At 45.3% G+C, this 13,469-nt stretch overlaps 1 protein-coding gene across 1 annotated transcript in view; it reads right to left on the reverse strand.

Annotated features, from left to right (window-relative positions):
* Window positions 1–3,073: 3,073 nt before the first annotated feature.
* LAMC1 (laminin subunit gamma 1) overlaps window positions 3,074–13,469 on the reverse strand; it is a 124,481-nt gene continuing 114,085 nt past the window's right edge. The window contains exons 23-28 of the mRNA XM_026509197.4: window positions 13,290–13,439; window positions 12,915–13,029; window positions 11,749–11,948; window positions 10,080–10,238; window positions 7,722–7,821; window positions 3,074–6,110 (exon numbers count right to left, since the gene is read on the reverse strand). Of these exons, the coding sequence (XP_026364982.2) occupies window positions 5,854–6,110; window positions 7,722–7,821; window positions 10,080–10,238; window positions 11,749–11,948; window positions 12,915–13,029; window positions 13,290–13,439 (981 nt within the window). The 3' untranslated portion in view covers window positions 3,074–5,853. The remainder of the gene's footprint in view (window positions 6,111–7,721; window positions 7,822–10,079; window positions 10,239–11,748; window positions 11,949–12,914; window positions 13,030–13,289; window positions 13,440–13,469) is intronic.

Raw genomic sequence — 13,469 nt, forward strand, 5'->3', positions numbered from 1 at the left:
AATGAGGGGCTTGATCCCACGACCCTGGGATCATGACCTGAGCCAAAATCAAGAGTCAGATGCCTAACTGACTGAGCCGCCCAAGCGCTCCTGATGACTGCATTTAGTTACTGAAATGACAAAGGATCTCAGTACAAGTGCAGATACCATGAGCTCAAAAGCAATAGTCTGAAGTTCAAGTAGAATTTTTTATTACTAGCAATGGTGAAAAAGATTATGGGAGGATAGAGAGGTGTCCTCAAAGGTATGACCAGGCACATTTCACAGAGAATCACTTAAATTGACATACTCATGGGAAAAATGCTGGGTCTGAGGGGTACATTCTTGATCAAGAGCCTGATGTTCAACTTTTTATAGAAATAAATACAAACTATACTGAAGTCATCACAAGCAATCCGTGCACGGCCTGTATTATGAGGCTCTCTAAGGCACACAAGCCAACGGGATGAAACACTAACCAACCTGCTGAAATGTACCAGCTCCATTCCCAGGAGTTAGGGAAAAAGAAGGGGAATTAATGTTATAATGTGGGCCAGGAGCCAGAGATACGTACAAGGGGGCTCCGAGGAAAACTGCAGACACACACAGCGTCAGGAGCGGCCGGTGTGAGGCTGGGAAGCAGAGCAGGGGCCCCGCAGACAAGATCACACAGGCTACTTGCTGCTTGCAGGGCTGTGTGTGGTGGGCGCTATGCCACTTGGTGAAAGACGGCAGTTTTGCTTATCTTCCTGCAAATCCCTCCCTTGGTGGGAGTACCGAGAGAGCAGAACGATGCTGAAAGGAGGGGACAGAGGGCATTAAGAAACATCCATAAACCTCCGTCTCTGCTCACGCAGGGGAAAAGTAACAGAAATGGGAGAATAGGCAAATGAGAAAGGTTGGTTTTACCTTTAGACCATTTAGACAACCCAGTGACCATGTCCTGTATGCCTCCTAGCCCTGAGGATGTGGACAGAAATACACAAACCTGGATTTTGGGGAGAAAGAGGGAAGTTGGGGGAAAAGGTCAGTGAGTGACACCTGATCAATAAACATGTGTCCATGGGCCATGCTAGAAGGCAGTACAAGGCTGGGGGAGGGGTGGGCACAAGGAAGGAGTGGTCAATGTCAACAGAGCAGGTGACACCTTGACCTCAGGCTTTCCTGTAATGGAAAGGAGAAAGAACACCACCGGCAGGGAGAAGAGTTAAAGAAATGACCTGTTATAACAACACTGGAAATGCTGAGGTTTCTTTTATTTGAATTCCCAACCAGGAACTTCTCAGCTTTTTATTTGATTTCTGCTAAATATTTCCTTTTCTTAAGCATATCATTAATTTCTTTAAAAAGATTTACTTATCTGAGAGAGAAAGAGACAGAACACGAGCAGGTGGGGGCTGAGGCAAAGGCAGAGGAAACAGGCTCCCCGCTGAGCAGGGAGCCCGATGCGGGGCTCTATCCCAAGACCCTGGGATCATGACCTGAGCCGAAGGCAGATGCCTAGTGACTGAGCCACATAGGTGTCCCGCGTATAATTAATTTCTATTTAGAATATCATTTGTGTAGAGCAGATATAATCATCTTGGGGGACTTGGTACAGACATAAGGCACTCTAGCTAGTAACTTCTGAGCCCCTGGAGCCTCTGATAATTTACTAGGAAGTTTCTTATTTTTCACTCCAATGATGAATATCTACTTCATTTAAACTTGCTTAGTGTGAACAGGCAAAATTACCTGCTATGTACAATTGCCCTGTTTCTGGTCCTGTAAGCTAAGGGCCTGGAGAGATGGGATCTTTCCTTGGGATGGGTCGTTCCTCACCCTACAAAGCAGGTACCATCTGCCTTTCTACTTGGTGGCTCTCCCGGGGGCCAGAGGTCTTCTTCAGGCATTCCACTTTGAGCTTAGTGAAGTGGGGCTGGTGAATTCAGATTTATCAGGGGGCTAGAAGGCTTACTTAAGTAGTAAACCTTCGGGGATATTTTGACTCAGATTATGCCGATACCAGCTTTGGGGAAACTGCTGACCCTGAACTAACAACACAAATAGGGGCACGTTCTTAAAATCCCACTCATCACTCTGCACACTAACGAGAAAGATGTCTTTGCGCTTGAATCAGGTCCTACAAACGGGTTAAGAACAGGCATCTGTGAAAGCGAGGAACTAGTGCCCTCTAAAGCTCTCTCCGAGCAAGTCCAATCAAGAGGACTTCCGGTTCTCCACAGGTGTCATAGTTACGAGGATTCAGAAGACCGGGAAGGTGGCAGGTCATCCGCAGGGACTCAGGGCTATGAACCCAAGGTGAAACCAAAGCCCTCCCGCTGTCCCCGCATCTGAAACTCTTCACCTGGCCTCAGGTTCCTCCCGCTGGGTCAACCCTCCAGATGGGGTGAGGTATGACAACGAGCTACTTCCGGCCTGATGGCTCAGCACGTTACTTACTCTTTCCTCTTTATTCCCTTATGTTTGAGATTGTTTTTCATCGTCTGAAGAGACCCATCCTTTAGCTGAAGTTACAGGGTATATTTATAGGTAGAAAAACAACTTTTTACTTACAGCTGTTAATTTAAGAAGCCCAAGTAATTTCAAAATAGTCTTCAGGGGTCATTAAGCAGGCATTAATCATACCTCAAGGGGTCCAGTACATGGCAGCCCTTGGGCCCGTGACTGTTTTCGTAAACCACTATGTTGGACCACAGCCACACTGATTTGTTTATACACTGTCCGGGGCTGTTTTCAGGCTGCAAGAGCAAAGTCGTTGCAACAGAGACCGTATGGCCTGCAAAACCTACAATATGTAGTCTAGCACTTTACAGAAAAAAATTTGCCTACCTCTGGACCACACCAAAGTATCCCCATCTGAGAAGGGCAAAAAATACATAAATATATGTGTATATATGCATATACATATATATTATTTGTATAATACACACACACGCACGCACACACACACACACACGTACCTGCACACATACTGCACTGTTGTCAAGACAGTAAGTCGCCCAAAGAAGATATTATGATCAGCATCTTCCTCTTCATCAGACCTTTCGAAACATCCTCTGTCCCCAGTACCCCACTCAGGCCACACCAAATATAAAGGGTTACAAATATTCAGATTTTATTATAAATAAAATACTGTTTTTTTTTAACATAAAAAAATGCCAAGTGTTGCATTTTATTCACCACCCTGGAGAGCGAGACTGTAGAGATTAAGGCAAACAGCTGAAGTGAAGGCACATATCAAAGGGCCACCGCCGGGATTACAAGGAAGACGTCCAGGGACAGCTGGATGCCCCCCTCCCCGCGACACCCAGCATTCCGCAGCAGCCACCCTGTCCATTTTGTCACATAAAATACAGGTAACTAGAACTATACAATAAAATAATGTATATTGCAGGAGTGTAATGAAGGTTTTGTCTTATAAAGGACTTTTAATTTTAAAAATAAAATTCTGTTTAAAAACATACTACACAGATGGAGAAGGAGAAAAGCAACAAAACGAAAACAAACTCCAAATTTCACTGCGGGCGAAGACTGACTGGTGTGAGGCTGTCCCACGGGCTAGAGGGAAACTGTCCTGGCAGTCTATCTACAGTGCTTGTCCTGCGACCTTGAACGAAATGCGTCTGTTAGGAGGTGGCCACTTAACCGAGGAACTAGCTTGGAGACACTGATGTGAAGACTTGGCAAGAACGAGCCCCACCTCCGGCGAGAGCAGAACAGGCCTGAGAGAAGCAGCCCAGGGAAAGCCAGGGGTTTGCAAGTCAAAACCTTTGGAGTGGACTCTACGCAAGGAGGCGGCCAGGGGAGACCCCGGGGCACGGCCGCCCCCATGCCACCTGTCTGTACACCATCCCTCTGGGCGCCCCGGGATCACACACTCCCTCCTCAAACACACCCGTCCAGCTCCAACCGTCGGCACGGGCATTTCTAGCTCATTCCCGGTTAGGCCCACATTGACGCTGAAGACGCCATTCAGCAAAAGGGCCTCATCCCGCCACCTCCTGTCGGCCTGACACGCCTGCTCAGGGCGGGCATCAGGGACACGAGGCCGCAGTTTCGGGTGGCGGGCCTGCGCTGGAGGAGGGTGTGAGGAACCCCGGCAGAGTGGCTGTGTGCGGAGGGAAGCGGGTCGACACTCGCGCTGGAGAACGAACGCGCTGCAAACCCAAGGCGAAGGGCCGCGCGACGGGGGACACATGCAGCGCCGAGGCCTGCAGACAGAAGCGAAGGAGGTACACAGACACATTGTGCCAGTGAAGGGGCAAAATGGAGTGAAGAAGTGAACAGACAGTGCCATTCTAGAAATAGGACCAAGTATATTTACATAAATTCCTTACTCTATAATCATGATAAACAAAAAAAAAACCACATTCACACAAAAATATAAATTTGAAATAATTAATAGCACCAGTGTGTCAGATAATAGTTTCTTTCCCCCCGCTACGCAAAGTACAAAGTTGCATAGTGTTAAAGGCTATATATGAATCTCAAAGGTGGGTTGGGAGGAGGAAGGGGCTGTGTGGCAGGGAATCTTCACGCTGTGATCTTAGAAGAAAACCACAGAGCCGAGGATCCGAAGTCGAGAAGCCAGCTAGACAACTCCACCTACGGGTCTTCCCTCTGCACCAAGAGGGAAGGTTTCGAGTGGGTTTCGATCACAAAGTGCAGGAACTAGATGGCGTGGCAGCTGCGTGAAATACTGAGTGCAAGGGTTTGCCACCAGGATTTGGCAGACTCGGTGTGTAGAGAGATCCTAGAAGACGGGAACATCAGAAGATAATTGAGGATAAGGGTCAAAGTGTCATCTCTCCCCAGTGGAAGAAAAATGGCTATCCGGGATCCTGACAATACATGTTGCAGCTAAGTTGTATCCCTTTGCTGGGAAAGACTAGGACAAGGCGGCTTGTTTCTTGTTTGTTTGTCAAGATCTTAGGGACGAACTGCTTTCTACCAGATTACAGCACTAGTTCCAGGACTAACACACTAAAAAAGCTCTAGGAATTAGTTTGATTTTGAAAAAAACAAAAAACAAAAAACTTTAGTGGTTATCATATCCCTATTTCTTCTGTATAAATTCCATTTTTAGGACTATCAGAAGATGTCATTGGTGAGTGCAAGCTGCCCATCCAGACTTATCAGCTGCCCAAAGATCTGAAAAAAGTGTATCTTCCTAGTCAATTATGAACGTATGAGAAAATACGTTCTTCTGCAGCCTCGTTCTCCTGGAGGCCGTCATGAGTAACCGCATCCTTACCCGTGGATGGCCCAGTGTCCTGTACTCAAAATAGCGAAAACAACTGACCGTGGCTCTTGACATTCTAAGTGACCGATACCTTTGGCACAGGATGTTTACTTCCTTTTGCGTAAAAGGAGGAGGAGGGGTAGGAGATGGAGGTGCACTTTCTTTATCGATAGACTGGATATACTGGCCATCGCAAGGCTACGACTAGCAGCCAAACTTTTCCTTCATAGAAACAAGAGTACTGAGACCAAGGAGGTTCTGTTGGTGTCAGTGAGAAAAGGGAGGGCTACTTGCTCAGCCCCGGCAGACAATGGCTCCCACGGAGTGTTTACACCACTGTACGATAACGTAAGATGCCACGTCCTCGCGCGACTCAGAAGGGAAAGTGCGGGTAAGGGAGCGCCTTCCGTGGAAGAGAGACTATCAGATAAAACCCTTTGTTCCCGATTCATGATGTCTGACTTGTTTCTCTTTAAGCTTTGTGAATGTTCCTGGTTCAAAAGGACAGTGGTGGAGAGCAGCAGAGAGGTGGGGGTCTGAAAAAATGTAATCTTTGCGTTAAGGCACTCTGTGGCCTCACAACGGCTCCCCGGTTGGGGGGTGCTGCCTTCCAGCCCTAAAAGATGACCCTAGGGCTTTTCGATGGACGGGGTGTTGAAGCAGCCAGATGGTAAGGTCTTCTTGATGTCTTCCAGGTTGCGAATGTCCTTCGTGATCTCCTCGATGTCTCTGTTATAGTCCATGATGGCGGCCTCCTGCTTCCTGGCTTCATTCTCCAAATCAGACACTTTCCTGTCGAGATCACTGACTTTCATTTCATCTTTGGCTTTGTTCAGGGTGCCTTCGATCTCATTGAGCTTGTTCAGGTCTACTGTGTCCAGCTGCCCTGTAGAGTCAGAAAGGACACAGGAGGAAACAGATGCATCCAGTAAGAATCATCACATCACTCCACGAGCACCTCCACTTGCCTTTCTCATAAATGAAGCCCAGCAGCTGCCACTAGGCAAGGGTGGCCTGCAAATGGGACTCGCAGATCGTTCGTGTCGTGCAAGGGCACAAACAATGCAGACCAAGTACAAATGCGAACTTAACTCGGCAAGGACCCGTCAGAGCATATAAAGGATACTGGGCTGGATATGGTCTCTGAGGAAACAGTTTTTATGAAATGTTGTCTAAATACATAGCGGCCATATTTGAGACCCAAAGCCTCACCTGCACTTTTGAAGGTCATCTGGTAACGTTTAATACCATTTTTATCTTTATACATGCAATCTGCATGTCATTTTAATGCCATCTAATGAACGTAAAAATCTTCAAGCTAGACCTGGAAGCCCTCAGCTCTTTGGCTTCCAGGGAGGCTGGGCTGGTTCTGGGGAATCCTGCCCTGCTTTCAGGAGTTACACACTATTTGGAGCCCTCCTAATGGAAAATGGCCAGGGATGAAAATGCTGAAATAATTCCAGCAAAAGCTTCACTTTAAAATTAGCAAGAAAAGGAGGTTCTTCTGGAAAGAACTGCTTCCATAATTAATGAAAGCAGATAGCCACACAGCGCTCAACACATTATGCATACTGTACTTGATTAAATTCTCACAAGACCATATTCCCCCAATGATTCTCAGATGTTAAGTAACTTGCCCAAGTTTGCACAGTTTACAAGGCAACAAAACAAAGATTCCAACCCAAGCCTGACTAACTTAAAAATCCAGCTCTTTCTGCCACAAAAAGCTACTTCTTCTAGCTCCTTTCATTTTAAAACCCATCTGACAGCACATAATTTATTATTCTTGATATTTGAGACAGATAAAAAATATACCCTCCCCCACCCTCAAAAAAAACCAAACAAAAAACCCAAATAAAACACGGACCAAACCTTCAAGGCTGAATTAAAGCCGAATGCCTTGCCACCAAGCTGTACCGGCTGGAGTCTTACCACTTTATGATGGAGACTGGCGACAAAAGCTTATCTGTCCTGTAATGAAGCCTGCTCCCTACCACAATGGATTAAAAGGGCATCTCGACATGCTTGTATTTCCTTGAAAAATCAAGCTTATTCTCTTTTTGAAAAACTGTCACCTCATCAGATTCTCCTTTTAATTAACAAATGAAAAGAATTCCAGGCAGTGAAGTCATTACCAGTGTCAAGCGTTCCTTGACTCGACCACTGAAATCCTTCCCTTTAAATCCTCTGAAGACACTCGCCAGCAGGATAAGTAAGAATAATCACGGTTCAACGTATCATAAACATCAGCCATAAATGAGCCGCCCTCGCTGGCAGCCTAGCTTCCTAATTTTATAGGTCCTTGGACCATGGTCAGATTCCAGGACTCAGATTATAGGCCATGGAAGGACCTCGTAAGTACTTGCTGAATTAATACAACTCAAGTCACGGTTCAGTTCACGCAACAGTCACGCTGTACGATCTGCTTCGTGTCGACGACCCCAAGAACAGCACAAAGAATGCGGAGGCTGCCTGCAATGACTCCACAGCCACTTACCCAGCTGCTCCAGAAGGTCATTAATCAGGTGGAGGAGGCTGGTCACGGAGTTTTTGGCCTTTCTGGCATTGATCTCGGCTTCCTGAGCAGCCTGTGAAGCCTGCACCGGGAAGAGGACAGATGATAGACCAACAGTCCTGACGGCGTGTCTTCACGCTCCTGAGATATTGTTTCCCCCAATCAGCCAACAAGTCCAATTTTCAGATGCTTCCTCTTTCCTAACTTGTGAAGCTACAATCTCTCACTGTAGGGGTTTTGTTTTGGTTTTGGTTTTTTTTTGGTCTTTCAGAGTATCTTCCTGGTGAAATGTTGCTATTTTTAATTCCTAGAACAGCTATGAGTAGGCCGTCTCCATGCCTACACTGAATGCATCTGTATTTCAAAAAGACCAATATTATTTCCTTTTCTCACTTTCTCACTCAAGAATACATGGAAGTGGATTCGTAACCAAATGCATCGAGCAGAAACAGTTATTTTTAAGGACGAGTATAAACACTACATTTTAGAACCAAAATATGTCCTTCAGGACACTCTTAGAGACCTGATTATTAGACATGTCCTATTCTCGGAAAAGTTTCATAATCAGGTGACACCTTCTGTAACGCCCTCTCCCCCTGCAAGCGCACACGCACGTGCGCACACGCACACGCACCAACTGGGGCAACACGGTTTACATTTTGTAAATCAACCAAAGGTACATGTATTTGGGAAAATTCCATGAAACCTGAACAAATACCCCGTGTGTGAGTCACGGGAAATGACAATGGAAGAGGAAGTGTCCGAATGTCAGAAAACAGATGCTCTCACAAAGAAACCCAGTCAGGACCTAAATGAGCAGCTTTGAGCTCCCTACCACAAAATTGTTTTTCCTAGTTTCTGGCTCAAGACACTGCAACATTTTTGGCTAGAAACAACATAAGATTTTAAAAAAAGAAAACGCACGAGGAAAGAAACCTTCACAAGTAAGTGATGAACCTCTGTTGAAATCGCAGCCATCCTACCCGAGCCCTGACAGGCTTTTCTGTGCGCGTCCTAGGAGAGGGTAAGTGACTTCACGAGGGCCCGCAGAGAGCAACGCTACTGCATGTAACCCGTGGGCCCCAGCCTCCTCTTCCAGACCAACCATAAGCCTTTACGCTATTGGTGAAAAAAGTTATGTGACACACTCCAACACTACCGGCTCAATGCTGTGTCTCTCAGGATTGACGTAAACGCAAACGGGACAGGGTGTGGGAGGGTGCTTTGTGTTCGTTATAAGTTATTTACCAAAAAGAACAAAAGATGGACCTTCTCCCACCTTTTGAATGGAATCCGTACCCTTTTTTGGAAGCTCATCAAGAGTACACTTCTCCTTCTTTCCACGGGCTCTACATCCGACATTTCTACAACCATACTAACCAGGAAACGCAGAGACCCTCAGCATACATGAGAAACGCAATATGGGAATTTCCACTGGAGGCACACCTTGCTATAGAAAATCTAGACAGTCGGAAACAAAAGCCAAAACCGTACTAAAATAAGGTGTTTGCACAGGGACGCTTCCTGTTATCACTTCCCTAGAGTCTTCTTTACCTAGATAAACAGGGTTAGTATTTCTCCTTTCTGTCCCAAGGTGAAAATGAGCCAGAGTAAAAGGCCTGTTTTTCAGCAGGAGTAGAGGAAAAAGGGTCCCTTGCTTGTACTGAAAGTACACAATTAAACAAGCTCATTACTGTGATTATAATCAGACTGAATTGCAAAGTTATGTTTCCACTGTGACTCCACTAAAGTCTTCTGAAAGCAAAATATAGCACACAACAGAAAAAGGCACCCTTGTTCTTTATTGGGCCATGCATTCCTAAGTCGGTGTTGTCACCAACAGTGTTGTGTATACACATCCTCACAAAAAGTTAACAAAAAAATAAATTAGATATAAGGTTGGTTTGTTTTTGTCATCTTCAAAAATGAAACACAAGAAACTGGTCTTTGCCTCTAGAAAGTAAGTTGCTGGGATAACAAGAGGGAAGAAATTAACTTTTCATTATATTCCTTTTTATTCCTTTCTCATTTTATACCATGTATGAGTCACCCATCCCAAAATACAAATACATACTTTTCAATGTCCTAAAACTTCAATGTGTAAAAAGAAGGTTTTGCTTTTCACTGAGAGAAGCTTTGGGATAGGACAATTGTGCAACAAGCCCCCAAGAGATCCAAATTCTTTGTCTTCTATGTAAGTCACTAACCCGACTCTTGGCCAGAAAACACAATAAAAAACAGAAGTCAATGTGAAAGAGACTCTTCTTAACAAGATGGGGACCTTTATCAGTCAACACCCTTCGCTTTCTGCCCACGAGCAAATAGGCCGAAACTGCTTACCATCCCTGCCATCATCATATCCTGGTCGGCGTCCTCTTGCTTTCTCTTCAGTTCCTTTTCTGCTTCCTGTAGCTGTTTCAACATACTGCTCACCTCGTTATCCAGGTCTGTAACTTCTGCAAAAGTCCTTTCGGCTTCTGCCTTGGTGCTGGTAGCGTTCTAGGCACACGATAAAGAACTGCTAATGAAAACAAGCTTTCCTCTTTCTACAGTACGCTCCCACACCTTGTATAATCTGTAGAATGGTTCGAAAATACAATCCAGAAAGAACAGGGCAGTAAATTATACTACACGTTGACTTAGGGTATCGTTTATTTGGGTTCCAAATAACAGTAAAGAAAAGCTAGTGTTATTGCCTCATAACAGCATTTTATATTTTATAAAACACTTCCATTTGTTTCCTCTTCTTTCTTTTCTTTTTTTTTTTAAGATTTTATTTATTTATTTGACAGAGAGAGACAGCCAGCGAGAGAGGGAACACAAGCAGGGGGAGTGGGAGAGGAAGAAGCAGGCTCATAGCGGAAGAGCCCGATGTGGGGCTTGATCCCACAATGCCGGGATCATGCCCTGAGCCGAAGGCAGACACTCAATGACTGTGTCACCCAGGCGCCCCGTTTCCTTAATCCTTCTTGCTCTATCATTGCCATTTGTAGGTGAAGTCGCCTGGCTAGCAAAGGGTAAAACATTTAAACGGTGTACACTTCCCACCACACGGTATTGCTTAGACTATTGACTCCGATATAGTTTCAATTCAAACGTAGCAGCCTTGTTCTACTTGGCCATTCATCACAATGTATAAAAAGACCATGATCCTGATTTAGGAGTATTTTATAAAATATAATTAATCCCAAGACCAACTGTCCTAAACAAACGAAAAAATGTATGTGATTCTCGAACACATTCTTTTAGAATCCGTTCCAATCTCTCTTCTAAATAAAACAAACAGATTGACCTTTAAGTAGGAAAAAGCCAGCTTAAAGAAACTATTCTTTAAGATGATTGTAGAAAGGGGACGCCTGGGTGGCTCAGTTGCTGAAAGCATCTGTCTTCGGCTCAGGTCATAATCTCAGGGTCCTGGGATGGACCCCCCGTGTCAGACTCCATGCTCAGTGGGGAGTCCGCTTCTCCCTCTCCCTCTCCCTCTGCTTGTGCTCTGTCTCCCTCTCCAGTAAATAAATAAAATCCTAAAAAAATAAAAGGATGAGTAGGAAGAATCCTAGCAGTGGCAGCTAAATAAGGTGGGGCTCAGATATCACATATGCTGGAAAGAGAGGCCTAATAGTTGTGCTGACCTGGCACTCTACATAAGATTGAAAAAATGTCAGCTGTCCGTGTCAAAGAACTGTGTTTATTTAAGAAGAGTCTGATTTTTTTGTGGAAGGCGCTCTATGGGCCCATGAAGCCATCCCCCTCCTCACCACACAGACCCGCCACTGAAGAAACAGTAGAGATGGTCAAGGGCCCTTTCGATGATTTCAATGATTCTCCCTCTTCAGTCAATGTACTGACCTACTCTGCCCAGTAAAAAATGAACGAGGACAGTTTGAGATAATCTTACTGGACTTGAGGACGAAGTCTGTGAGGGCTTTCAGGGATCTGGAAAAAAACTGGAAAATGACTAGAGAAATACAGGAGCAAAGACTGCTGGGCAGAAAAGCGAAGCACACACCTTCTGGACGGCACTGGCGATCCTCTCCGCCTCGTGGGCCTTGCTCTTGGCCTCAGTGGCGTCCGCGGCAGCATTGCCCAGCGCCAGCTGCGCCTCCCTCGTCTTTTCATTGGCTTCAATTATGGTCTGGTTGATGGCAGGGATTCTCCTTAAAGCGTCCTCTGCGGCGGTCTTGTTATCATTCACTCGCCTGTCGAAGTCTGAAACAAAGCAAGTTCGAGGAACGCATCTGAACTAGACTTTCCGCAAGCCAAAGCGACCCCTTCGGGAGCTGCAGCGGGATTTTGTTTCATGAACAATGAAAGTCAGGACAGCACCGAAGGCCTTAAAAGAACGAAGCATACAGCTTTCGATTCTTACGAACGAACGTTTCTGGAAAGAAGTTTATTTCCGTGCAAAGCACTGAGTATGCCATTACTGCCACGGCAACCAATATTAAAAACTGCAGCTTATTTAGTGTTTACTGTGTGTTAGCTACTGAGTTAAGAGCTTTTTATATGCCTGTGATGCAGGCATTGCGTCATTTTTATACATGAGAACTGAAGACTAAAGAGGGAGATAATGTGCCCCAACGGTTCACAGAAATGAGAGGTAGATCAGGGATTCTAACCCAACCCCATTGACCCCAGAGCCGATACGGTCAACCATTATCCTGTAAAGCTTCCATATTTACAGAACCTATGGGCTACTTTATCAGGGGCAAGTCCAGGACTATACAGTGAATTGAGCACATGTCTTTTTTCTCTTGGGTTAGGACAGAAGGCACAAAGATTGAGAAGCAATTCGCAGAGAAAACTAAAAATAATCTCCATTTACCAGCATGAGCCAGCTACATAGGCATATCTAGATAACATGAGTTATTCCAATACCAGAAAATTTCCACTTTTCCGGTTTTGTTTTCATACTGAGGTATGAAGGGGTAAAAGGACATAAGCTCTCAGATTTTCCTTTGAAATACCTCAGTATAAAAAAAAAGTAGGGTGGATATTGGGGGATGAAGTTAGTGCAGTAAAAATCATTAACTACTGAATCTGCATGATTGATCTTTCATATGGTATATGTTCTGAGAATCTCACGGTAAAAATTTAAAAAAAGAAAAAAAAAAAAGGAAATCGCCTTAGTGAAGAAAGCATAGAAATTTACGCTGTTATGTGAGCCTTTCGTACCCTTCAGGTTGTTGAGAATGTCATTGGCTTCCTGTAAGGTGTTTCGTCCCTTTTTTGCAGCTTCTTCTGCAAGAGCCTTGGCGGCATCTGCCCGGGCTAGGAGCTGGTCAGCAGTCTGCAAACACACGGCAGATCAGAGGACAAACCCTCCAAGGGGAATCCTTTCTTTCTCCTAACAGACCAGGCACCTCCCCACTGCCACCTTGACACCCGCCAGCGTGGGGCAGCTAGGCTGGGGCTCCCCACAGAAGGCCGTGCTCTGAATTCCTGAGGGCCTGTGGACCCCGCACTTGGTCATGTCACAGACACAAGCTCACACTGGCATGGTTCCGGATTTTGCCTCAAGAAATGAAGCAACCTGCAAATTAACCCAACCTGCTGTTCGGTCTTTCCCTTCTCCAGAAGCTTCTTGACTTCAAGTTCCTTCCCCCTCATGTCTTCTCTGAGGTCCTCATAATCTTTCAATTTCTGGTCAATCAGACGGTCCAGATCTTCAGCTTCTTTCTTGATTTTATTAGCCTCATTCTGTGAAAAGCAAGATTGTGACATTTTAGA

This window comes from Ursus arctos, unplaced genomic scaffold (assembly GCF_023065955.2).
Source record: "Ursus arctos isolate Adak ecotype North America unplaced genomic scaffold, UrsArc2.0 scaffold_2, whole genome shotgun sequence".
Lineage (NCBI taxonomy): Eukaryota > Metazoa > Chordata > Mammalia > Carnivora > Ursidae > Ursus > Ursus arctos.